Genomic DNA, 27,378 nt, shown 5'->3' with positions numbered 1-27,378 from the left:
AGCCTTCTGATAACTGTTGCATTGGTCCTTGGAGCACAAAACCCTCCCATTACTGTAGTAATAAACTTTGAGTCAGAAACTTACCAGGCTCAGGGACGGCTTCTGTCTCCTCTGGATTTGCTGCAAACTTGGCAGTGGGGTGTTCCTTGGGGGTGGGCGGCATCAAACAGTCCCTCTGAGTATGGACTCAGAATTTGGTGTTGATCCTGTCCCACAGCCTGCTCTGGACTGGTTTAATAACCAGTCACTTCATGCTCCTCACTTGGAGCCTGCAGAGAGGTCGCATCAGTTCCCATGCTGGATTCAAGGGACAGAAGGCACCATCCTGGCTGACCACTGTTAGCTCTATGCTGGACATAGTGCTCAGCACCTGGTCAAACACCTCACAAAACAGGCATGAAGTTGCTGAATTGCCTGAGGTGTGGTTCTGGTTTCTATTCTTCTTGTACTTACTCTTGAGCCGCTTAATCTGGTCCCTGCACTGGTCACCAGTCTGGAAAATTTTGAAGGCTACCAGCTTTTTAGCAATCTGACCAGGTCATTCCTGGCATTTTTGCTATTGTCCACAGTTTTACTGGCCTTGCAACAGAAAGTCACCAAAATCTGGCTATGCTCCCCTGACCAAGAAGCAGTATGCTTGTTCTCTTAGGTCTCCACTGAGAATGCAGAAGGCTCTTCAGTGGTGTTTCTGCAGCTCAGTGCTTAGAGGACAATGGAAGGATGAAATGCAAGTCACTGAGCTGCTGCAGTATGCCAAGGGGAAGTGGGTTCCATTTTCAATTGACTAGCACTCTTCTGGAGAGACACTGGGGACGGGCCCCTCAGCTTGACCCAGCTGGGGGGCTTTGCCCAGCAGTCTGTGATGCTCCCCCCAGCGGGGGCCCTGTCTGGCCTGTCAGGTTGGCTGAATCTGGTGAGTCACCCCGCAGCTGAACCCTGGTTTAGGGCGAGCGCGGGGCAGAGCCGCGAGGGGGCGGGGTCCGGACCTCCTCCACCAGAGCGTTGTCACTGGCGCGCTCACGCCAGGCTCGTCCAGTAGCCCCCTACGCTCAGCACCACCAGGGGGCGCGCGGGGGCGTCCAGCGGCTGCGAAGCGCAGGGAGCTCGCGGCCACCCGCGGCGATAATCGTTACTAGGCAACGGGAAGCGGCCGGAGTCACTGGGAGGCGCGAAGGGAGCCGGGCGCGCGGCGGCCGGGATGGGCCCCTGCGGCGGACACAGTGAGTCACGCACGGGCGGCCGCGCGCGACGTCCCGCGGGCTCTGAGGCGGGCCCCAGCGCGCAGCGCGGTCCTGGGCCGCGGGCAGCCCGGCACCTCCACGACACTAGGGTCCAGCCTGCGGTGCCGGGACGTGCAGGGGGCGGCCCTGCGGGCTGCGCAGCGAGCAGCCGGGGGACAGTTTGTCGTTACTGGTGGTGCCCGTTTTATGTTGCAGGGGAGGCGGCGCAGCTGCTGGGGGCGAGATGAAGCTGAACAGCGAGGCGCTGCCCCGGAGGCGCAGCTCCGAGACTGTCCTGCAGACCATCTCCAGGACCTTCCGCGACTCCGAGCTGAACAAGCAGCTAGGGGCGGAGATAGGTAAAGACCCGCACCCCCCATTCGTGCTGGGAGCTGCTCCTCCAGCCAGTGCCCCTCGGCTGCTGCTTTGCCCTAGGGCGCTCCTAGCCCAGCAGATGCCCAGGCGCCACTCAGTCGCAGCGTGTTTACCAGGGTCCATCCATCTCACAGCTGGGCACCAAGGTCTGGGAGACAGGACTCCTGGAGTCTGATCCTCAGTCTCCCAGTGACTTGCTGGTGGATCTTACCCAAGGTCTACACTACAGCTCTGTATCGGGATAACTATGTCACTCAGGAGTGTGAAAAATCTACCCCATAGCAACATAGTTATACCGACCTTCCTCCTCCCTCCCTTGTAGACAGCACTGTGGTAACAGAACAGCTTCTCCGGTGGACATAGCTACGCCTCATGCGGCTTGTCGGCTTAAATTAGGTCAACCTACAGCTAACGCAGTAATTAAATTGGCTGTTCATGTCTGTCCTCCTGCCAGTGGAGCGCATCCTCACCTGGAGTGCTTGCACCGACTTAAATGGGACATTGTGGGGGGCTGACATCCTGAGCTGTCACCCAGGCGCAGAGTTGATTGCTGGAGCCCTGCCACCCTGGGCTGATTGCTGAAGCTGACAGCCCTGGAGTGGCGGGGCTCCAATGGAAGTGGCGTAGCTAGCATGGGATATTTGGGAGATCCCCAACTTCGGGTGGGCAGGCAATGATGGGGGAGAGGAGGCAGGAAGGATCGGGGGCCCGCCTCCACTCCTCCCTCCAGTCCAGCTGGCCTTGTGTGGGGCGATGGATGCTCTGGTCGGGTCCCCCACATGTACCTAGCTCTGGGTGGAGACACCGCTCTCCACTGCACACGGCTTCCAGCACCAGTCCCCATCGCACCACCCGACGCCAGGCCTGGCTCCCCGAGGCAGCAGGCCTACATTTTTTGATGATTGCCACTGCTTAGCAGGCCAACCGGCCAACCTCCTCCAGCTGCGGCATGCGCACTGTGGTTGTCAGGCACTCCTCTGCTGTGCCGCTGCTGTTCTCCCGCCTCCATTCAGGCCGGAGATGTGTGCGGCGTCCTCCAGGTCTGGGTGGGGCTAGTGCTGGGGCCGGAGCAGAGCTAGGGCTAGGGGGTGGGCCTGGATGCTAAGCGGGTGGGCCGAAGCCCACCTGTAGCTGCACTCCTGTCCAGCGGTCAGCCCCAAGGCAGGCTGTTAAAGGCAGGGACTGGTAATGTAAGCAACACAGTGTCTACAGACACTGCATTGACTTAACTACATCCTCCTAAGTGCTACGCCTCTTGCAGAGGTGGAGTTATTAGGTTGGTGTAGTGGGCAACTTACATCGGCGGGAGCAACATTGTAGTATAGTCGCTTACAGAATTAGGTCAGCGTAAGCTGCCTTATGTTGACCTAACTCAGTAGGGTAGACCAGGGCAATGTCTACGCTACCGCGGTAAGTCGACCTACGCTACGCAACTCCAGCTACGTGAATAACATAGCTGGAGTTGACGTACCTTAGGTTGAGTTACCACAGGGTCTACACCATGTGGGGGGTCAATAGGAGAAAATCTCCCGTCAACTTATCTTACTCTTCCCGTCATGGGTAGAGTACAGGGGTTGACTGGAGAGCGGTCTGCAGTCAATTTGGCGGGTATTTACTAGACCCGCTAAATCGACTGCCGGTGGATCGATCTTATAGCGTTGATCCTGGCTGTAGTGTAGACCTGCCCCAGGTTTTGGGGTTTTGGATTAACTACACTGATGGGAGATGCTTTCCTGTTGGTGTAGTAGTGTCTTCACTAAAGCGTGGAGCAGCTCAGATACATTGGTAATTTCACCTTGATTTCATCACCTACAGTGTTGAGGAACATGAGACTTTATTGTCCACAGAGATTAATGTTGACTAGATTAATGTTGACTGAAGTGAAACAGAAATCAGTGGTAATATTCACTAAAGCACAAAGTCACTCTCTATATAGTATAGTGGTCTCCAATCTTTTTACGCCCAAGGTCACTTTTTTAATTTAAGGGCAACCCAGGATCTGCCCCTTCCCCGAGGCTCCGCCCCACTCACTCCATCCCCCCTTCTCTCCATCGCTCGCTCTCCCCCATCCTCACTCACTTTCACCAGGCTGGGGGAGGGATTTGTGAGGGGGTGCAGGCTCTGGGCTGGGGCCAAGGGGTTCGCAGTGTAGGTTGAGCCTGGGGCAGGGTGTTTGGGTGCAGGAGGAGTTGAGGGGTGCAAATTCTGGGAGGGTGTTTGGGAGCAGGAAGGGCTTCTGGGCTGAGGCAGAGTGTTGGGGTGCAGGAGGGCGTATGGGGTTCTGGCTCTGGGAGTGGGGTCAGGGCTGGGGCTTGGGGTGCGGCCTCCTGCCAGGTGGCACTTACCACGGGTGGCTCCCAGGCGGGCGACACAACGAGGCTAAGGCAGGCTTCCTGCCTACCCTGGCCCCATGCCGCTCCCGGAAGGGGCCAACATGCTTCTGCAGCCCCTGGGAAGGGGTTGGGGGGCAGGTGACTCTGCATGCTGCCCCTCTCTGCAGCCACTGCCCCCAAAGCTCCCATTGGCCACAGTTCCCATTCGTGGCCAATGGGAGCTGCAGGGGCAGTGCTTGCAGAGAGGGGCAGCATGCAGAGCCACGTGCCCCCCGACCTCCCTCCCAGGAGCCGCAGAGGTGTGTTGACCCCTTCCAGGAGCAGCATGGAGCTGCGACAGGCAGGGAGCCTGCCTTAGCAGCAGCCCCGCTGCACTGCCGGAGATTGCGATCAACTGGGAGAGTCCCCAGGATCGGCCAGTCGATTGCAATCGACGGGTTGGTGACCGCTGATATAGTACATACAAATATGTGACATTAAAGGAACATTATGTAGGTTGCAAAGTCAAACACTCAAAAGTTAGGAAATGCCAGTTTATGGTTGCCTGCATAAGCTTTCTTGTACTCCCTGTGGGTCTATTCCAGTGGTGGGGAACCTGCAGCCCGCGGGCCATATGCGGCCTGCCAGACGGGCTGTGTGCAGGCTGCAGGTTGTCCACCATTGGTCTATTCCATGCACTCAATGAGGTGGGGTCCTCTGGAAAAAATATTGTGCAATTATGTAATTAACTACTGTCGCTTAATTCATACACACAAGGGAAAAATTACATGACGACTATAAACTTGGCATTTCCTAACTTGGCAACATAAATAATGTTCTTTTCAAAGAGAGTTTTTTAATGTAGTTTCTTAGGTTTTTGTTAATTTTTATCTTTTTCCTTTTTAAAAATGTGCTACCACCCTGCAAAATTTACTGTTTTTTTACCTCAAGTCCTCAGTCTGGAGTGGAGAGGATCAGCCTTCATTTGAAAAAAAAAAAAAAAGTGTAGACCTCATGATTGCAGGGAAAAGCATGGTCACTTGAACTGAGTATTGCCTTAAGGATCAGAACCAATACATCAAATAAAAAGAACACAAAGTATTGGTTTTTAAAGTCTCATGATTTTTAAGCCAATCTCATAAATTTAACCAGGCCCAACAGTTCTTTAAGACTTTTAGTGTGGCAATACTGGGGTGAGTTTGTTCCCCTTTTTACTTTAAATGCTTGCAGAAAATATGAGGGTTCTGGAAGTAGATAAATGGGGCAGAATATTCAAGGGGAATGGAGCCATCTTTTCGTTGTCTGATCTTCCTGTTTCTTTTTTCCCCCTCGCTTTTCCTGCTTCAGTTTGATGTGGTTCCTCTTCTTCCCATTTTTAAGCACATTAACTTAGCTCCTCTTTTTCCCTTTGCTAGTTGGATTGTTCTTGCTGCCTCTCATTCTTTGTTGTTCCCCTCCTGTTCTCTGATTCAAGTGATTCTTCTATTCTCTATTAAGTCAGAAAGAGATTTCACCATTATAATTAATAAAGTGAAATGTAATTGATTAAAAGTTCAGCTTGTTCACAAAATGTTACTGTCACCAGAAAAATATCTTACTCAGCTGGAAAAAAAAATCCTAAAAGCCACTAATAAGAGTATTGTGACAGAGATTTTATTAATAAAAATAATTTTTAGCACTTATATAACTCCTTTCACCTGACAAATTCAAAATGCTTTTTAAGTACAATCTCAAAATAACTCTGGTGTTATCATCACTCCCATATTAGACATAGACTTCACAGAAATGAAGTGACTTACCCAAGGTCTTAACAAACAGCATAAATATAACTCTGTCATACCACTGAGGCCATTGAATAATCCACTTCCAAGGGAGAAGACTCCTTGTGTCCTGCAAGCCATTAATGCACTGGAAGAAGATAGTCCTGGCTTTGCTAAACAAGCAGAGAAGATTTTCCAGGAGTCTAAATATAGGCAACAGCAAGCAGTGTGGAAGAAAGAAAGAATAAGCATATAGCAAGTCAGTGGTGAACCTGGGGAGACCTGGGGTCAAATTTTTAAAAGCAGCTAAGTAACTTAATTGCCAAAGGATCAGATTTTCAAAGGTATTTAGGCTCATGAAGATACAGATAGGCACCTAGTGGGATTTTCAAAAGTGCCCAAGCAGGTGGACACCTAATTCCTGTTGATTTAAATAGGACTTAAGTGCGTAACTTGCTAGACCCTCAAAAGCCCACTAGGTTCATATCTATATGTTTAAGCACATAAATACCTTTGAAAATCTGGCCCTTGAGTCTCATTTTCAAAGTGACTTTGGCTCAGATCCTCAATGATATTTAGGCATTGCAACACTTAGCCACCTACGCAGCCTGTATCCCAGTGGAATTTTTAGCCTTGGGCTAGGCACTCCATAAAATATATTGAGAGAGTAAGTCCCCTAAGGAAGTGATTTTCAAAAGCCAGCCAGCTGAGTAGGGAGTCACATAAGCTAGCCAGGAGAGAAATGCTGAGAAGGGGGTATAGGCACGTATGCAGCTGATCTGGTGCACCTGACTGGTGGGCCAGAGATAAGCACTTCCCTCTGTTTGGGTTACCCGGCTGCAGACTTTCTCCTGGAGTTAGGCGCCTAAATCAGGTCAGCCACTTAGGTAGCCCATGCCCTAGCATATGAAACAATGTCTCTCCTTCCTCTTCTCTTTCTCAGTCTCTGTTAGGCCCTGCTCCTGCAAGTCATTGTAAGTAGGTGGACTCTTGTGCCTGTGTGGAGCCCCATGCACCAGATTGCAAGGTCGGGGCTTAAAGTGATATTCCCTGATTTGGTTGCCAGTTTTGAAGGAGTTTTTGTCATTTTTAAGTCCATTGATATCTTCTGTTGTTTTGCTTAGATCTTAAGCTGTTCTAAACATTAGCAATTCATGTGTCCAGTGTGGATAATCTTTCTTTAAGGGAACTTGTTATTTGTATTCTGTTTTTTCCACCAACTGAGATCAGGTTTTCATTGTACAAATACATATAGCATTTGTATGGTACTGTAAACTGTTTCATAAAAGTTTAATTATCTTTTTTGTAGATTTTTTCCTCCAGTATAAAACATTGATCTGTTTTAGCTGAGTCTATGGAGCATACAACAAAAAGGGAACATCTTAATTATGTCTGTCAGGGTAAAAAAAGAGAACTATTACAACTTTAGTGTGATAGTATACTTACAATATTATTCTGTTTGTTGTGATTAGACAAATATATATCTGTTTTTAGCAGGGAACTATAGCCATACCGCTTTGTTTGCAAGGGCAGAGGAGCTGTTGGCGAAGAGGATCATAGATGGAGATCCTCTGGCATATTTTCTACAAGGGCAGCTGTACTTTGAAGAGGTTGTACTTTAATATTTACTTTTTAGAACATTTTATAAAACTGACACTTTTCAGTACAATTTCCACATGGAAAAAAAGGTAACACTAGAAAATGTTACAAAAGAAGATACATACAAAGTGAAATAAGTAAAAACTAAAACATCTGAATCAAGTCTGGAGCAACTGTGGGAAGCATGATTCCCTGAGAAAGAATGAGACGCAGAGGTGGGGAGGGAGAAGGATAAAGTTACAGATATAGTATTATTTCAGATATTCTCAAATTTGAGAAATTGGGTTCAGTGCTTTCTGACTGTAGTCATTGCCAGAAGTTCTGCTGACTACATAGAGAGCAGAATTATTGGGGACAGTCCTGTTCTCACTGAAGTGAGTGGCAAAACACTTATTGACATCAGTAGGAGTAAGATTGGGCCCATCTAGTGGAATATCAGACTGTTCCTTGGCTAACTGGAACTTAGATATCCATGTTGTGTATTGAAGTGTAGTCGTAACCAGAACTTCGTATCTAGACACATAATACATCTTTGAGGTAGTCTCTGCATAATGTCATTGACTGCTACGGCACCGCCTGCCGCTGCAAAATTCAGAAATCTCTTTTAAAGCTATGCCTGTTGAGAGCCATGCAAGTGCTGTCTTGTAACACTCATTGTTCAGTGTAAGGTTATATAAAGGGGTATGGCTCTGCATTCGCCTCAGTTCCTCTCTTTCTATGGTCAGTCGAAGAGCGGAGGATGGTTCCTGTCTCTGTACCTACAGCCTGCTTCCAACCAGGGGTGGGATTATAAAGGGATTTAGGTGTTGCAATGTTGAGCATCTTGGCACCTAGAAAAGTCACAGGAGCAACATTGTGATTTAAAAAGCCAAGTTAGGTGCCTAAGCTCCCTATACAATGAAGGGGGAAGAAATGATCACCTTCGAATGCAATCCACAAAAACCAGCATGCTAGGTGGGAAGCCACCTAAGCTAAGCAATGGGAGATGCCAATGAGAGGAGTGTGTGCTTAGTCCCCCTCTTGAAAAGAGGCACCCAAGACCAGGATATAAGGAAGCACCTATCTCTGCTTAGCAGTCCATGAATAGAAACCAGCTCCTGGAGTCAGGCAGCTTAGGCGCCTAAAGTGTTTCTTGTGGGAATGAGTTAGGCACCTGCCTCACTTCACACAAAATAGTTGGAGGAAGAGGAGCTGGTTTCCACCTTATAACTTTTAGTCCAATGCTTAGGGCACTACCTGGGATGTGGGAGGCTCAGGTTCAATTCCCCCCTCTGCTGGGGAGAGGGTTTTTTTGAGGATTTGATCAGGGGTCTCCCACTTCTCAAGAGAGTGTTTTAACCACTGAGCTATGGGATATTCTGATTGGGGGAGGGTCAGTTCTCTCCATCCCAACTGTTGCTATTGTTAGATTGTAGATAAATAATCAGTGATTGGACCCTGGGTCTCCCAGGTGGGTGCCTTGACCCCTGGCCCCCTCTCTCCTCTCCTCTCCTTTCCCCCCCACCGCCCAGCTCTACTATGGATAAATACTTAAGTAGTCATTGGGCCAGACAGAGAGAATGATTGTAGTCTGGTGTAGGGCACGTACCTGGGAGATGGGAGACCCTGCTCCAATAACACTTTCATTATTTATTCACGGTGCAGCCGTATCCACAGGAGAGACTGAGCAAGCCCCATATCTCAGCAGTCAGAGCACTTGCCTGAGAGGTGGGAAACCCCTGTTCAAATCCTTTCTTCCCCTCTGGCAGAGAGGGGGGAAAATTGAACCTGGGTCTCCCACATTCCAGGTGACTGCTCTAACCACTCCTCTAAAAGTTATAACGTGGGCACTGCTATCGTCGTCTCCTCTGGCCAGCTTTGAACGGGACCTGGTCTGGTAGGTGACCTCAGCATGCCTACTGAATTGCACCCCTCACGCAACTTAAGTGGCTAAATGCCTCTCTTCCCCCAATTTGTGAATCGCTCTGTGGCTTTGGTGACAGATAGGTGTCCAGCTGCCTGGAGTGAGGCAGTAGCGTGCATCCACAGAGGCAGAAACTTAGGTGCCTACGGAACTTGTGCCCTGAAAACATAGGCAGCAATTGAGCTTAGGCACCAGGACCGGCTCTAGGCACCAGCAAAGCAAGCACATGGGGGGGGCGGCACCTTTCTAGGGGCGGCATTCCAGCCGTCCTTTTTTTCGGGGAAGTTGTGCTCTTGAAGCTGCGCCACTTAGACGGGGCGTGGGCGCTGCACCCCCGGTCGCAGCGGGAAGGGGAAGCCCCAGCCCTGGGATGCTGAGCTGCCAGGGCCCAGCCGTTACCTGGGGAGGAGAGGGCGAGTCCTGCTGGGGCTGCGCTGCCTCATCTGTGCGCTGGCTGCTGCGCTGCCATGTGCCACCCCTTATATCGGGGCTTCTCTGCGCGGCCGGGCAGGGGAGGAGGTAAAGCCCTGCAGGCGCTGGGAGAAGGTGACATCACTCCCTCTGCTTCCAGCGCTGCCTGCAAGCCCCAGCCCCACCTGAGCTTGGGGCGGCAAATTTTTTGCTTGGGGGTGGCAAAAAAACCAAGAGCCAGCCCTGTTAGGCACCTACAGGGTTTAACAGGAGTTTTGTGGATCATAATGAAGCTGAAACTAGGACCTAGGAACCTAAGTCTGGGGTTTAGGCACCTTAGTATCTTTGTGAATCTGGGCCTAGATCTTTTACCTAAATCCTTGTAGGTACATGGGCAGAAAATGAACCCCCCCTTTGGGGAGGCTAGCCCACCGGCTCCACCCCTTGTGCCCGAGGCTCCGCTCTCCCACCCACCAGAGCCTCGAGACCCCACCTACCCACAGCCAGAACAGCCCCAAGCCTCCCTCCCCCCACATAGCTGGAGGAGCCCCAGCCCACCTGCCCCAGCAGCACCGGCCAGCCCCCAAAGTGCTGGCCCGAGCTGTCAGCCTCCCCAGCACCAGGCCGGCCCCAGCACCAGGCCAAGCCGCCAGCACTGCGCTGGCACCAGCGCTAGGCCGAGTCGCCAGCCCCAGCGCCAGGCTGGCCCCAGTGCCACTGTGGGCCACCAGCGGGCCCGAGCTCCAGGCTGCCGACTGGAACTGAGTGAGCCCCTGCCAGCTTCGGGGTCAAGAGGGACGGAGGGTGGGTCCACCGCCTGGGTCAGAGGAGGCTTAGCCTGCCCTTGCCTTTGATACCCACCACCCGCATGTAGGTTGTTGGGGTTTATAGCGTAGTTTAGTATAGTAAAGATTTTAAAAAGAGTTTTTTAAATCTATACAGTTTTGTCTGTTGTTGCACAGTTTTGCCATTGATCCAGCTCATTGAACCTAAAAAAGTGTGGTTTAAGAGGCTTGCATCTTGCAGCCCTAGTTTTTCTGATGCATATGCCAGGTAGGTGTAAAAGGCTGTTGCTATTTCCTGATAGTTTTTTGTTTATTTTTAAAAGGGGTATTATCACTTAGGATAGCTGCTTTGAGACATCTCCCAAGGGACCTTATTTAGGCTAATGATAATAACTAATAGTTAATTAGGACAGAATTAGCCAAAGGCATTGAGCCAGCTGAAGGCTCTTTAACCACATGTTAAGTAGCTGTTAAACCACATGTTAAACAGCTGTTAACTTCTAAATGCTTGTGGCCAAATAAATTTAAAAAAAAAAAAAGGAAATACAGTAACTATCGTTTTTATTCAGTGTAGTATTTTATTTCACTGTCTTTTCCATTTTCTTTTAAATTACAAAAATTGGCACCTTTAAATCAGGATATCAGAGTCCTCAATTAACAGGATTCTACTGTCACTGTTTTACTAAGTATTTAAAAACAGTTTTCTTCCTGCGTTACTGAAGTAGCAAATATTGTAAAGGTTGCTTCTTGAACTCTTAAGAAAGCCACGAACAGATTTCTGTCTCTTTACTGACGAAGGTGTGTTTTTAATGTTGGATAAGTTACATACATTAGCTATCCTGCTGTGAAAATATAGTGGAGTTTTGGAACTTTAGTTTTACTGGAGGCAAATAGGGGAGGTCAGCAACAGGCATGAGAAGTGTGTATGGTGAGGAACTCACCTAGCTACCTCTCAGTAAATGGTAAACATTACAAGTACCTTTTCTCCACTTAGTTATCTCACTATAGAATCCTACCACTCATTTATCATCTTTCTGTAAAACAAAAACAAAAAAAACCCCTCACCCATTTGTGGTAGTGAAGTCTTGGTGTGAAATCAGTGTTGTGGGTCCCAATTTAGCAAAGCATTTAACCATTTTTAGCTCTATTCAGCAAAGCACATAAACAGCTGCTTAACTTTGAACACGTGCTTAGGTCCCACTGAAATCAATGATTTAAAAATTAATGTGATTTAAGCACATGCTTAAAATTAAGTATGTGTTTATGTGCTTTGTGGAATAAGGATAGACAGTTAAATTGGGAGATTAATTAGGAAGAAATAAGGGTATCAGAAAATATCTACATATTTTTCCTGTTTCTGCTGTGGCACTAGCTCCTTGGATTACATATAGTGGCATCTTGAGGGTGACATGCAGTGTGGTAAACTGATACATATCCTATGCTAATTTTTGTGTGTATACACACCCACATACAACGCCACCACTTGGTTGGAAGTCCTAAGTGTTTCCATCTGATTCAATATTTTCTGAAGTTGACCTTACCTGTCCCAATTGATAACAGTGTGTTCAGATTTCAGAGTAGCAGCCGTGTTAGTCTGTATCCGCAAAAAGAAGAGGAGTACTTGTGGCACCTTAGAGACTAACAAATTTATTTGAGCATAAGCTTTCATGGGCTACATGAAAGCTTATCCTCAAATAAATTTGTTAGTCTCTAAGGTGCCACTGTATTCAGAGTGACTTTTTTTAACCATATAAAAATATTTTTGTTCCTAATGCTCTATGATTTTTCTCATGTTCACTGAGCAAATACTCTAGTTTAAAAATAAATTATACTGAAGAATTCATTTGTTATATACACTATAATGTACTACTTGATTGCTCACTGTCTTATTCAGGGATGGTATGAAGAAGCACTTACACAATTTGAAAAAATTAAGGAGATGGATTTTCAAGCTCTGTATCAGCTGGGTGTAATGTATTATGATGGATTGGGGACCAAAGAAGACCCAGTAAGTTTTTCTTATGCAGAAGTGTGTTTGTAAGAGAATTTAGCACATGTGAAATGTGCCAGTTTGAGAACTCTGGGAGTCCTCCATTAAACCACAGCACGGCTTCAGGTTGAGGGGCAGTGATGCATAAATTCCCATACACTGTCCTGCCAGTATGCCTCAACCATTTCCTGGAGGCACCAACTTTGGGGTAAAAGAGTAGCTCAGTCTTCTTCTCTAGTCAGTGCATAGCTTCTTTTATGAAACTAATAAGTGTGCCAGTTGTGGAGATACAATTTCATAATATGGATTGTGACCACCAAATTCATTTCAGAGGCATGAAACACCATAAGAGAGCAGTAACTTTTGCATTTGAATTGGTAACTTAGATATGAAAAGCTCCATTATCCTGTTACCAGTCTCGTAAGCCATCCAGCCCCACAAGCATCTTCTTAATTATATTAAAATGGCATTGTTGATGCAGATTCCCATATTGGGTGCTGATCTTTATATAAATGCTTAGCTTGATTAGATATACTATAGGTACAGAATTGATTGTTTAAAGTTACAGTAAACAGATGTAGCGGCCATTACAGATTATTTAAGAGTGTAACATTCTTGGCTGGCAAAAGATGGGCTAAAACCTCTGATGCCTAGAAAGTGCAACAGAGGTGGGGCCTACCACATCTAGCCAAGGAATTCAGGACAGTGACCATAATAACATAAAAACAGCCATACTGGGTCAGACCAAAGGTCCATCTAGCCCAGTATCCTGTCTTCCCACAGTGGTGAACACCAGGTGCCCCAGAGGGAATGAACAGAACAGGTGATCGTCAAGTGATCCATCCCGTCACCCATTCCTAGCTTCTGGCAAACAGAGGCCAGGGACACCATCCCTGCCCATCGTGGCTTATAGCCATTGATGGACCTATCCTCCATGAATTTATCTAGTTCTTTTTTGAACCCTGTTATAGTCTTGGCCTTCACAACATCCTCTGGCAAAGAGTTCTACAGGTTGACTGTGCGTTGTGTGAAGAAATACTTCCTTTTGTTTGTTTTAAACCTGCTGCCTATTAATTTCATTTGGTGAGCCCTAGCTCTTGTGTTATTAGAGGGAGTAAATAACACTTTATTTACTTTCTCCACACGAGTCATGATTTTATAGACTTTTATCATATCCTCCCTTAGTCATTTCTTTTCCAAGCTGAAAAGTCCCATCTTATTAATCTCTCCTCATATGGAAACCGTTCCATACCCCAATCATTTTTTTGCCCTTTTCAGAACCTTTTCCAATTCCAATATATCTTTTTTGAGATGCAGTGACCACATCTGCACGCAGCATTCAAGATGTAGGCATACCATGTCTTCTTATCTATCCCTTCCTTAATGATTCCCAACATTCTGTTAGCTTTTTTGACTGTCACTGCACATTGAGTGGATGTTTGCAGAGAACTATCCACAATGACTCCAAGATCTCTTTCTTGAGAGGTAACAGCTAATTTAGACCCCAGCATTTTATATGTATAGTTGGGATTATGTTTTCCAATGTGCATTACTTAGTATTTATCAACACTGAATTTCATCTGCCATTTTATTGCCCAGTCACCCAGTTTTGTGAGATCCCATCTCTTTGGAGTCTGCTTTGGACTTAACTATCTTGAGTAGTTTTGTATCATCTGCAAATGTTGCCACCTCACTCTTTACCCCTTTTTCAAGCTTATGAGTATGTTGAATAGCATTGGTCTCAGTACAGACCCCTGGGGGACACCACTATTTACCTCTCTCCATTCTGAAAACTGACCATTTATTCCTACTCTTTGTTTTCTATCTTTTAACCGATGCACGAGAGGACCTTCCCTCTTATCCCAGGAGAGTGTAGTGTTGTTTGCTACAAAACTTGGCACAACAGAGTAAATCCAGTTTTGTTCAGTACTCCCATTTTATAAGGAATGGCTTTAATTTAATAAAATAATTGTAGTATTGTTAAACTTTTTGAGCTACCTGTTGTAGGTAGCAAACTGATCTTGAATGATGGTCCGCAGTTGGTACAATGAAAGCCAGAGCAAGGAATTATAATGTCATCCTTATCAAACTGACATCCTACACAATATCAGTTTTTAGACAAGTAGTTCCACTTTTTCACAAAAATAGAGCATAATGAAAACTAGTTTTTGCTTTTTTTTAGAAATGAAAATATTTAAAATGTAAGAATAAGACTCTCTACACTACCTTACCTGAGCACATCCAAACTTTTTAACATTGAGAGAGTTTTAGAACTGAAAAGTTTTGTGTGTAATATGTAACCTACTTTACGTGGAATTTTAATTTTTGTCCTTTTTACCTTTTGCAATTATGATTAAAATCTGTTTCTCTCAAAGGAAAAAGGAGTGGAGTACATGGAAATAATTATAAACTCTAACTCCCCTAAAGCAAGACATTTAAAATATGCTGCTGCATACAATCTTGGCAGATCTTATTTTGAAGGATGTGGTGTTAAGCATTCAGATAAAGAGGCTGAAAGGTAATTTAATCTAATAATTTATCCATTATTTATAAAATACCCTGTTGTAATGTTACTTATATTTCCTCCCTGTTCTTTAGGCTGTGGCTTATTGCTGCAGACCATGGGAATCCAAAGGCAAGTGTAAAGGCTCAAAGTACCCTGGGAATGTTTTATTCTACATCAAATTCAAAAGATCTGAAAAAGGTAATGCCGATTTCTGCCTTTTCCATATCATGATGCAATGCCCAGATTCATTTTGGATCTGTGAAGCGTTCCAGAAAGAGACTTTTGTAGCTTATTTATAACAACATATGCCCTATTACTTCTAGGCTTTTTCACCCATTTAGACCCAAACTGGCATATATACAGAAAGAAAATTTCTTATTTTAATCCCTTGACATTGGTAGTCAGGCTTTTGTAATGAAACAATTAGCAGGAGGTGGGAGCATCAAATCTGAAACTCAAGAATCAGCATTATGATTTGGGATTAAGATTTATAGTTCTCAGTATGTTTAAGAAATAACCAGCAGGAGTGGCGGGGCACAGGACTGCATGAGTAAAGGAAATAAATGTAAGTATTGGAGTGGCTCTGCATTATTTATTATGCAGACACCTCTCTCCGGCTGCTAGATAAAAGAGCTTTAAAGAAAACAGACAGTATGCAAGATACTTAGGTTATAGTCTAGATTAGGGAATGTCTATTTTTACCAGAAGCAAAGGGTTATGTAAATATTTCAAAAATGACAAGAACATTGTAATATCAAAATAACAAAATATATTGGAAGGACAGAACAGGTCATGCAGGGGGGGAGTGGCACTATTGTGAAAGAAAATGTAGAATCAGATGAAATAAAAATCTTAAATGAATCCACATGTTCCATAGAATCTCTGTGGATAGTAATTCCATGCTCTGATCAGAATATAACAGTAGGGATCTATTATCGACCTGACCAGGACAGTGATAGTGATGATGAAATGCTCAGAGATTAGAGAGGCTATCAAAATAAAAACCTCAATAATAGTAGGGGATTTCAATTATCCCCATATTGACTGGGTACATGTCACCTCAGGACGAAATGCAGAGACAAAATTTCTCGATACTTTAAATGACTGCTTCTTGGAGCAGCTGGTACAGAAATCCACAAGGGGAGAGGCAACTCTCGATCTAGTCCTGAGTGGAGTGCAGGATCTGGTCCAAGAGGTAACTATAACAAGACTGCTTGGAAATAGTGACCATAATATAACAACATTTAACATTCCTGTGGTGGGAAGAACATCTCAACTGTGGCATTTACTTTCAGAAAGGGGAACTATGCAAAATGAGGAGGTTAGTTAAACAGAACTTAAAAGGTACACTGACTAGAGTGAAATCCCTGCAAGCTGCATGAACACTTTTCAAAGACACCATAATAGAGGCTCAACTTAAATGTATAACCCAAATTAAAAAAACACCGTCAAAGAACTAAAAAAGAGCCACCGTAGCTTAACAACCATGTAAAAAAAGCAGTGAGAGATAAAAAGGCATCTTTTAAAAAGTGGAATTCAAATCCTAGTGAGGTAAATAGAAAGGAGCATAAACACCGCCAAATTAAATGTAGAAATGTAATTTAAAAAAGCCAAAAAGGAGTTTGAAGAACAGCTAGCCAAAAATTCAAAAGGTAATAAAAAAATATGTTTTAAGTACATCAGAAGCAGGAAGCCTGCTAAACAACCAGTGGGGCCCCTGGACGATCGAGGTACAAAAGGAGCACTTAAAGACGATAAAGTCATCGCAGAGAAACTAAATGAATTCTTTGCTTCAGTCTTCACATCTGAGGATGTTAGGGAGATTCCCAAACCTGAACCATCTTTTGTAGGTGACAAATCTGAGGAATTGTCTCAGATTGAAGTGTCACTAGAGGAGGTTTTGGAATTAATTGAGAAACTTAACAGTAACAAGTCACCGGGACCAGATGGCATTCACCTAAGAGTTCTGAAAGAACTCTAATGTGAAATTGCGGAACTATTAACTATGGTTTGGAACCTGTCCTTTAAATCAGCTACTGTACCCAATGACTGGAAGATAGCTAATGTAACGCCACTATTTAAGAATAGGCTCTGGAGGTGATCCTGGAAATTACAGACTGGTAAATCTAATGTCAGTACCAGGCAAATTAGTTGAAACAATAGTAAAGAATAAAATTGTCAGACACATAAAAGAACATAAATTGTTGCGCAAAAGTCAACATGGTTTCTGTAAAGGGAGATCATGTCTTACTAAACTATTAGAGTTCTTTGAGGGGGTCAACAAACATGTGGACAAGGGGATCCAGTGGACATAGTGTACTTAGATTTCCAGAACGCCTTTGACAAGGTCCCTCACCAAAGGCTCTTACATAAATTAAGTTGTCATGGGATAAGAGGGAAGATCCTTTCATGGATTGAAAACCGGTTAAAAGACAGGGAACAAAGGGTAGGAATAAATGGTAAATTTTCAGAATGGAGAGGGGTAACTAGTGGTGTTCCCCAAGGGTCAGTCTTAGGACCAATCCCATTCAACTTATTCATAAATGATCTGGAGAAAGGGGTAAACAGTGAGGTGGCAAAGTTTGCAGATGATACTAAACTGCTCAAGATAGTTAAGACCAAAGCAGACTGTGAAGAACTTCAGAAAGATCTCACAAAACTAAGTGATTGGGCAACAAAATGGCAAATGAAATTTAATGTGGATAAATGTAAAATAATGCACACTGGAAAAAATAACCCCAACTATACATACAATATTATGGGGCTAATTTAGCTACAACTAATCAGGAGAAAGATCTTGGAGTCATCGTGGATAGTTCTCTGAAGACGTCCATGCAGTGTGCAGCGGCAGTCAAAAAAGCAAACGGGATGTTAGGAATCATTAAAAAAGGGATAGCAAATAAGATGGAGACTATCTTATTGCCCTTATATAAATCCATGGTACACCCACATCTTGAATACTGTGTACAGATGTGGTCCCCTCATCTCAAAAAAAGATATACTGGCATTAGAAAAGGTTCAGAAAAGGGCAACTAAAATGATTAGGGGTTTGGAATGGGTCCCATATGAGGAGAGATTAAAGAGGCTAGGACTTTTCAGCTTGGAAAAGAGGAGACTAAGGGAGGGGGGATATGATAGAAGTATATAAAATCATGAGTGGTGTGGAGAAAGTGAATAAGGAAAAGTTATTTACTTGTTCCCATAATATAAGAACTAGGGGCCACCAAATAAAATTAACGGGTAGCAGGTTTAAAACAAATAAAAGGAAGTTCTTCTTCACTCAGCGCACGGTCAACCTGTGGAACTCCTTGCCTGAGGAGGTTGCGAAGGCTAGGACTATAACAGGGTTTAAAAGAGAACTGGATAAATTCATGGAGGTTAAGTCCATTAATAGCTATTAGCCGGGATGGGTAAGGAATGGTGTTCCTAGCCTCTGTTTGTCAGAGGGTGGAGATGGATGGCAGGAGAGAGATCACTAGATCATTACCTGTTAGGTTCATTCCCTCTGGGGCACCTGGTATTGGCCACTGTCAGTAGACAGGATACTGGGCTGGATGGACCTTTGGTCTGACCAAGTATGGCCATTCTTATGTTCTTATTGTGCCTGTTCTGTAGGCATTTTTCTGGCATTCTGAAGCTTGTGGCAATGGAAGTCTGGAGTCACAGGGTGTACTTGGTGTTATGTATCTCTATGGACAAGGCATACATCAAAATACAATGGCTGCTTTGGAGTGCCTGAAGGAAGCAGCAGAACGTGGAAATGTCTATGCTCAAGGCCATCTTGTTGAGTATTATTACAAAAGAAAATTTTACACAAAAGCTGCTGCATTTGCCAGAAGGTGAATTAATTTTAGTTAACTTTATTAGAATTCTTGACATAAGATCATAGAAGTTAAAGATAAAAATAATTTTTAGATCAAGTTCAAATTCATGTCAATCAAGCATGTATTCCCCTACCAGAGATGTATCAGATTTAACTACCATACTTAATCTTTAAAAAGTGAATGACAGAACTTAGACAACATTAAGACCCTAATCATTACGAAGCCTTCCATTATTCAGTTCAACTCTGTCATCCTTGATCAGAGGGAAGCAGAAATAATCACTGGAGAAGAAATAGAGATTGAAATATTAAAAGAAGCATACATTGAAAAGTATTACCATTTCTCCAAGTTCATCTGCATACATTTTAACTCAGGTACATAAAGGATGGGACAGGAGCCTATACCCTGTGTCTGACCCCCTAGAAAATAATGTAAAGGATATAGGATGTAATGTAAAAAACATCCAGTCTCTATCAACTCTGTATCTTGTCTCAGTGCTGCCAAAGCTTCATCCAGTGGATGAGCAGAACAACAAAGAAGAGAGGCCTGTCTCTGTGATTTAATCAGTCATTTCTCATAGCCTGCAGCCATCCTCCATGTTTACCAAAATACACATGACATGCCTGGAAGTGGCTTCATATATAGAAACAGACAAATAAATGACTTGAATGAAACAACCCCTGCTACCCCCGCAAAATCCAAAGTGAACTTTCTTTTGAGTTTCTGAAGTGTTTGGATAAGAGTTTGACTCTAGTTTCCATCCAGAAAAAGAGAAGTGCTGCTCTCGACTTCGAGTTTCCAACTGGCCAAAAAACTGTCAGAATATTAAAATGGCCCTCCTCTCCCTAACAGAGTTCCAACCACTGCCCAGGTAGCTGTCCATGTACTTGTCAACAGCGTGTGGATCCCAACATTTCAGAGATTTCTTCTGGGAACAGGGAAAGATGACCCCCCCCACCCATGGCCTTCTGGTCTTCCTCAGTCAGGTTTCTTTAGGGGTGGCTAGGTTATCCATATCCACCATTCTCCTATTTTACTGGCCAGTCGATGTATTCCACTTCCCTTCAATCTCTTCACTCAAATTTTTTTTTGCAGGCAGCATTTTACTGTCTCCTTTTCCCCAGGAGTAGGTCATCTAAGAGTTACTGTGGATCCCACTGCTGATCCATCTGGCATTTCTAAGGTTTCAAGTGGTAGTACTTTACAGTACACTATTATAATGTGTTCTCAATTCAGAAATATTGCTTGCTTCTCTATGTAAACAGGATAAGGTGCAATCAAATAATTTGCCCTGCCATGATGGTTTAGGTTCAATAATACATTCTGATCTTTTTATGGTTGAGCTGAAGGCCAAGTTGACTGATTTCTGTTTTGTTTACACAGTGGGTAAAATCCAGAACACACGGGAGAGGATAATTCTCACACTATGAGAAGAGAATAAATTGTTGGCCTCAGTTTTACAATTTCTACATAACCAAATGTCCCATTAAAAAGCCCCCAAATAGAACGTTTGCTAGCAAAGCCTTACATTACAGATTTAACCTCAGATCATTAAGTTTCTAAAGGAAAAAGAGACAGGCAAAGTGACTCTACAAGCTATATGCAAAACTCATCCTTCTGCTGTAAAGTATCTAAGGAACGAAGAACAAAGGGATGCTGCCAAGGAAAATTACATAGAACTAGGAGTGGCAGGATTTGGATTTCAGGTTCAAGTTCTGACAGTCCAGAAATTGAGCTGTTTATCCAAACAACGTTCTATTTTTATTCACCACTGAACCCACAAAAATCATGCTGGTCCTCAGCCTAGGCTCCCATTCTTTCACATGCAGTGTAGATAGAACGGTAGCCATCCACTGGCCATACCAATCAGGTGGAGTTTGTCCTTTAACCACTGTGGTCCAGCAGGCTATTCTGACAACGAAAGGGTGCACCTTGTTAGCTGTAGTCATCTTTCCACAAAGAAGCCCTAATAGGTTATAGCCATAAATAACTTCTGAAGGAAAATGTACTGTCATTGTGCTCAAAGCAATCCCATCTCATTGGCACTGTAGATGTTCTTGGGCCAGAAGTCTGCCAGCAGTGCAAGTGGTTGTCACGTCAGGCATCAGTATCTTCTTTGCTCCTGTCCCTGTCCCTTCCCATGTACCTTCTGTGCACCAATTTGCTGCACTATATAAAACAGATACACTACTTTTGTAATCTCCAAGTCAGTATGCCCCAATTGCCATGCAAATCTTGGACATTTATTTAATAAGATCATGACAAATTTCCCCTTTACAGTCTTACATCACTCCCATCAGTATAAAAGAGAGCTCTGTGTTATCCACTTATTTACAGTCACATCTCAGGGTAAGTCTACACTACACTGCTACTTCGGCACAGCTGCACTGACACAACTGCGTTACTGTAGCATGTCTGGTGAAGACGTGCTATGCCAACAGGAGAGCGCTCTCCCATTGGCATAATTACTCCACCTCCGTGAGAGCATTTCCTGCCAACATAGCTCTGGTGTGGACAGTGCAAAACTTGAATCACTTGTGGGGTGGAGGGGGGACTTTTTAGCACCCCGGAGCGATGTAAGTTATATTGACTTGGGCTGTAGCATAGACCTGCCCTCAGGCTCATGCCTTATGTTTGGAGTTGGGGTTGGCCACATGGATACTGTAGCCTTGAAGAATTGCTTTCCTATTCTGTATAGCTTTCTTTAAGCTGTGCTCATCACCATGGTATCTCCTTTAACAAAACACTCAGTAAACTGCGCCAATCACTAAGTCCTTTGTCTATGCATGCTGATTAACGTTTCTTCACTGGGTATTATTTGCATTGGTATTCTATTATATTTTGAATGGGAGGGCAAAAAATACATTCCTTTGTTTTTCTTATCAGAGGACATTAAATATAAGCCGCAAGAGTCAGATCATTGCTTGATACAAGTTTAATTTTTAATGAGTTGCCATATCTCCTTGTTTTAGCTGACATTTGGTAAAGGTGATCACATTAGGTGGAAGAACATTACTGTAGACGCATGCAAGTGATTTAGCAAGCAATGATTTGTTGAGGCTTAAACAGAATCAGATTCACTGATAATGATTCATATGGTATGTCTATAGGCTTAACTTAAGTGCACTTTTATAGTTTAAAATAAAACTGAATAAGCTTCTTCATTTTCTACCAAGGCTGGAATTCAGGATTTTGTATTTTCCCTGCAACAGTCTGACACTGCTAATATCTCACAGTGTAGGAAAAAGCAGAATCCTTGCTAGGTAGACGGAAGTAGTGCTAATTTTTTTGTATATTTTAAGTGGTAAATGTATTTAAAAAGAGACAAACGAAAAAAATCACATCTCCATCTGAAAATTTTAGACCTAATATTTTACATGTAACCCCTAGTTTACTGTAATGCTTTCTTCATTTTAGTTGGTTTTACTTTATGTATTTAACAGCTCTTTGCAAGTGGTCACTTGCACTTCCTGACATATGTATTAGCATGACATCACTCTCATACATTGTTTGGGGACCTTATGTGCAGGCTCTTCCCCAGACCCTTCAAGACGGTGTTTACCAGTAACAGCAAAGCTGATATCGAGAAGGCAGCAGGCAGATATATGCACTGACAGGATTTAAATATATATATTTCAGGCATTACTATTTAAGAAGTGCTGTATCAAATTTGAGGCTTTAAAAAAGTCAATTTAAAGAAAACTCAAAATCCCTTTGAGTGTACTACCAAACCATGACTAACTGAACTCCAGTTCGTTAAAGGTTAGTAATGTCTGTTGGGGAACTCCAGAAGGTGATGGTCTTAAGTATCCAAAGTCCTCTTTACCTGAAGCTTTCAGAGGTTCCCCATGATCTTCAGATAACAGGGTATTGGTAAATCAACATTAATGATTTGGAATGATACTTTTTTTTTAAAACTGTAAAGCTTAGCCATCCACTCAAGTTTTACTTTAATTTTCACTAAACTGGTAACAGTTTGGTAGAAACAAATAATTTGTGTGGAACACTTTTGTTATAATTAGTGCAGTTGTAGTGAAAATGACCAAAGTGATCGTGTATTTGCTCACTAATTCTTACATGAATCAAGTTACTCAAAATAGGAGAATCATGTTCACTGCTCAAAGTCTGTATGTACACTTAAAACCTGTTTTGCTAGAGAGGCTGTAAGTTCACACCATTATCAACAGAATTCCCAACTTAACTGAAGTTGGGCACAAAGCGCATGCTTTGACGCTATCTCTTTACGGTTCATATAGCTGATTTCTATCAAAGCTTGAAATGCTCACCTCTAACCTTATATTGTAAATTTTACAACAGGATTGCAGAAAACGATAACATTGATATGTTAGCAAAGATAACCGATTGCCTTCCTGTATACATAGCCAAAGGGGTTGCTATGGCTACTTTCTACTTTGCTAGATGTCTCCAGCTTGGCCTAGGCATACAACAAGATCAAGCTGCAGCTAATAATTATTATTCTAGGGTAAGCGTGGGGAGGCCCTACAAATTAACTTATGTAGTATAAGATCAGTGATATTTTGAATTTAAGTTCTTAAACTTGCTGCATGGTTTCATTAAAGGCTCCAACCACATTTACTATCTACACTTATTACATAAAAATATTCTGTATTTAAAAAAAATACTGAAGTAAATCCTCTCACACTATTCAAAACAACCTCGCAAGGTTCTGCTCCCCTAAGGCAAGTGACGTATTTTGATAGGCAAGTAAAATTTCATATTCTAATCACCACGACAAAGGCAGGTGAGTAGGGCCTGTGCCTGGGCTGGTAATCTTTCACAACAATTTTCCCAAGGTGGTTAAAGTGATAAATCGCACATTGATTTCGTGATTACATTGTTTTTACTTGCATCTTAAACTCAAAAGCAGAACTTATTTCTTTGCTTATTTGCAAACCTTGATGCCTTTAAAAATGCCAATTAAAAAAATTAATCGTGCTTAATCGCACTGTTAAACAATAATAGAATACCATTTATTTAAATATTTTGGATGTTTTCTACATTTTCAAATATATTGATTTCAATTACAACACAGAATACAAAGTGTACAGTGCTCACTTTATTTTTTTTATTACAAGTATTTGCACTGTAAATAAAACAAAATAGTATTTTTCAGTTCACCTAATACAAGTACTGTTGTGCAATCTCTATCATGAAAGTTGAACTTACAAATGTAGAGGAGTCTGGTGGCACCTTAAAGACTAACAGATTTATTTGAGCATAAGCTTTCGTGGGTAAAAAACCCATTTCTTTGCAACTGAAGAAGTGGGTTTTTTACCCACAAAAGCTTATGCCCAAATAAATCTGTTAGTCTTTAAGGTGCCACCGGACTCCACATTGTTTTTGTGGATACAGACTAACATGGCTACCTCTTTGATACTTTACAAATGTAGAATTATGTACCAAAAAAACTACATTCAAAAATAAAACAAAGTAAAATTTTAGAGCCTGCAAGTCCACTCAGTCCTACTTCTTCTGCCAATCGCTCAGATAAATAAGTTTGTTTACATTTGCAGGAGACAATACTGCCCGCTTCTTGTTTACAATGTTATATGAAATTGAGAACAGGTGTGGCACTGTGGTAGCCAGTGTCGCAAGATATTTACATGCCAGATGCGCTAAACATTCATATGTCCCTTCATGCTTCAATCATCATTCCAGGGGACATGCGTCCATGCTGATGATGGGTTCTGCTCAATAGCAATCTAAAGCAGTGCAGACCCGACACATTTGTTTTCATTATCTGAGTCATGCCACCGGCAGAAGGTTGATTTTCAGTTGTTTGGGTTCTGTCTTTTCCGAATCTGAGTGTTGCTCTTTTTAAGACTTCTGAAAGCATGCTCCCTATCTCGTCCCTCTCAGATTTTGGAAGGCACTTCAGATTCTTAAACCTTGGGTCGAATGCTGTAGCTATTTTTATAAATCTCACATTGGTACCTTCTTTGTGTTTTGTCAAATCTGCTGTGAAAGTGTTCTTAAAACCAACATGTGCTGGGTCATCATCCGACTCTGCTATAACGTGAAATATATGCAGAATGCAGGTAAAACAGAGCAGGGGACATACAATTCTCCCCCCAGCGAGTACAGTCACAAATTAATTGACACATTATTTTTTTAATGAGCATCATCAGCATGGAAGCATGTCCTCTGGAATGGTGGCTGAAGCATAAAGGGGCATACAAATGTTTAGCATATTTGGCATGTAAATACCTTGCAACGCCAGCTACAAAAGTGCCATGTGAATGCCTGTTCTCACTTTCAGGTTATATTGTAAATAAGAAGCAGGCAGCAATATCTCCTGTCAATGTAAACAAACTTGTTTGTCTTAGCATTTGGCAGAATAAGAAGTAGGACTGAGTGGACTTGTAGGCGCTAAAGTTTTAGACTGTTTTGTTTTTGAGTGCAGTTACATTACCAAAAAAAAAATCTGCATTTGTAAATTGCACTTTCACGACAAAGAGATTGCACTATGGTACTTGTATGAGGTGAACTGAAAAATACTATTTCTTCTGTTTATCATTTTTACAGTGCAGATATTTATAATAAAAAACATACACTTTGATTTCAATTATAACACAGAATACAATATATAAGAAAATGTAGAAAAACATCCAAAATATTTAATAAATTTCAGTTAGTATTGTTTAACAGTGCAATTAAAACGGCGATTAATCACGATTAATTTTTTTGAGTTAATTGCATGAGTTAACTGCGATTAATCGACAGCCCTAGTTTAAATCCCAGTATTCTCTGTTGATACTTGAGAAGATCATGACGAATTTTTTCTTTACTTATCTGTGCGGTCACTGATATAAGCTCAGTTCTGGGGCTAGTGTTGATTAGCCAAGTGTTGCTACACAGAGAGCACACTGTAGGTCCCAAATAAAACAAATGTCCCTTTTAAAAAATGTGTGTGAAGAACATCACACAATCCATTGGTTTACAATCTGATTGCATTAGAGAGCAAAATCAAATTTCGGGCCAAAAATAGGACTAGTGTCCGGTTTTGTAAAACCCAAGTAAGTGGGAACTATGCAGGAGTTAAATTACTAACAAAATGAACATCAAGTGTGGCTCCTTACTCAGATGATCCCATTGAATTCAATGGGATTGCAGAAAAAACAGTAATACTCTTTCAATTATTTTCTTCTGTGAAAAGCAGCTACACTTAAAAAAACCCAGAAGTTTTTAAAAAATATAGTGAAAAGTGCTGGACAAACAGTTTTAAAGCGTGGTCACTATCTTTCCATAGAATAGGTACATCAGGGCAGGATCAGTGCAAGCTTTCTCACATTGACCCTCATTGTTTCACACCTGTTCTAGAGTGATCACTTCAAGTGGAAAAAGTATTTCAGTCTCCTTGCATACTCAGTCCATTCCATCTCTGTTCAGATTGCCAACAAGGGTGCCAAATGAAAAGGTGGGCATCCATTCCCTCACCTCATTTCACATTAAAGAGCCACCAGGTAGTAACAACTTTCAGTCATTAGTGGTCTACAGCAGATTTGAGTCAGTAACCTGGAAGTGAAAGGCCCTGTATCCTAATGGCAGTTTTTTGCTGCATGTATTCCCCTGGGGACAGTGATCAGTATCATTTGTTTCTTTTAGCTTTGTGGTTGGAAGCCATTTTGTAATTTATTTGTATAGTTACTCCCATTTAAAGTGAAACATATCAAAACCCAATTTGTCTGTTTTACCATATGTGTTTAACATAGATAAACCAGGTTCACATTTGGCCCACTAAATTTTGCAGAGGAGAGAAGAGAGGTACCACAGAGGTTATATGAACAGATCATAGTGCTGAGGGGAAAATTAACTGGATTCAGGAAACCTCCACCTGGCAAGCCGATTGACTTCTATGGCTTAGGTGTCAGCAGAAGCCATACCAAAAGTTGTTTGGGAAGTAGCTTTTGCCCAAGTTCTTGAAACAATCCTCAACTTGAGTGCACTGGTTACATATAGCATACCAGTTTTGTTCTCTTAAGTAGAGTTAGAAAAAGGGATGTAAAGGTTAAAGTTTGCTTTAGTGTATTTGTAAACTGATTCTCAAACAATTTTGATAATACTTAGAATTTATATAGTCTGTTACATTTTCAATGGACTGTACAAACGAAGTTAGATTCCAGTTTTGGCTGTAAAATATAACTCACTGTTCTGTTTGTTTTCAAAGGCATGCCTCCTGGATCCTGATGTAGCTTCCGACCTTGAATTGGCAGCTAATCATGGGAGAATTTAGAACATTTCACATTTAGGCAAATCCCAGCCACTTCCAATGCTGTATAATATGTTTCACGTAGTAGGCCATGTTTATCCTTAGCATCTAGGTAGATAACCACCTATTTCTTTGTTTTTCAGCTTTCTATAAATCATGAAAATTATGCAGTTTTTGTTGATTAGAACAAACATTATTTTGCTGACAGTGATTTTTTGTTCACAACCCTTACTTTACTTACACATTGTAGAGGCAGATTATCTTCCTTTTTTCATTATACAGAAGGTTTAATCATCATGAACTGGGCACTTTACTGACATAATCCACCTGCATTTTTTACTTTGACTCTGCTCTAGATGGTATACAAATCAAGCTAAAATCAACTTGTTAAAAGAAATCATTGTTAATGTCAATTTCCTTTACTTACAAATATTAAAGATCTGCAGAGTCAGCAAAATCATAA

General features: G+C 42.8%; 1 protein-coding gene across 3 annotated transcripts; it reads left to right on the top strand.

Moving 5' to 3' along the window:
- The first annotated feature begins 1,016 nt into the window (after positions 1-1,016).
- Positions 1,017-27,378, top strand: LOC102941340 (LRP2 binding protein). Of its 3 annotated transcripts, none has more exons than XM_043546097.1 (8): positions 1,017-1,220; positions 1,437-1,579; positions 7,162-7,277; positions 12,260-12,373; positions 14,731-14,873; positions 14,954-15,059; positions 18,477-18,700; positions 23,003-23,721. In XM_043546097.1, exons 2-8 carry the CDS (start codon positions 1,465-1,467, stop codon positions 23,208-23,210), a joined length of 1,026 nt encoding a protein of 341 aa, XP_043402032.1. In that variant the 5' UTR covers positions 1,017-1,220; positions 1,437-1,464; the 3' UTR covers positions 23,211-23,721. The 3 variants fall into 3 exon arrangements, with proteins under 3 accessions (XP_043402032.1, XP_037753563.1, XP_043402033.1); XM_037897635.2 differs by lacking the exon at positions 23,003-23,721 and adding an exon at positions 26,874-27,378 and having other exon boundaries at positions 1,021-1,220; XM_043546098.1 differs by lacking the exons at positions 18,477-18,700; positions 23,003-23,721 and adding an exon at positions 26,874-27,378 and having other exon boundaries at positions 1,022-1,220.

This window comes from Chelonia mydas, chromosome 4, assembly GCF_015237465.2.
Source record: "Chelonia mydas isolate rCheMyd1 chromosome 4, rCheMyd1.pri.v2, whole genome shotgun sequence".
Taxonomy (NCBI): Eukaryota; Metazoa; Chordata; order Testudines; family Cheloniidae; genus Chelonia; species Chelonia mydas.
Note: the sequence above shows the minus strand (reverse complement) of the source record. Positions and strands in the feature narration are given on the sequence as shown.

Excerpts from the sequence above, each read along its gene's own strand:
- LOC102941340 (XM_043546097.1), top strand. The coding sequence starts at position 1,465 with ATGAAGCTGAACAGCGAGGCGCTGCCCCGGAGGCGCAGCTCCGAGACT. Across the intron at positions 12,374-14,730 it reads TGGGGACCAAAGAAGACCCA|GAAAAAGGAGTGGAGTACAT; the intron begins GTAAGTTTTTCT and ends TTTCTCTCAAAG. Across the intron at positions 18,701-23,002 it reads GCTGCTGCATTTGCCAGAAG|GATTGCAGAAAACGATAACA; the intron begins GTGAATTAATTT and ends ATTTTACAACAG.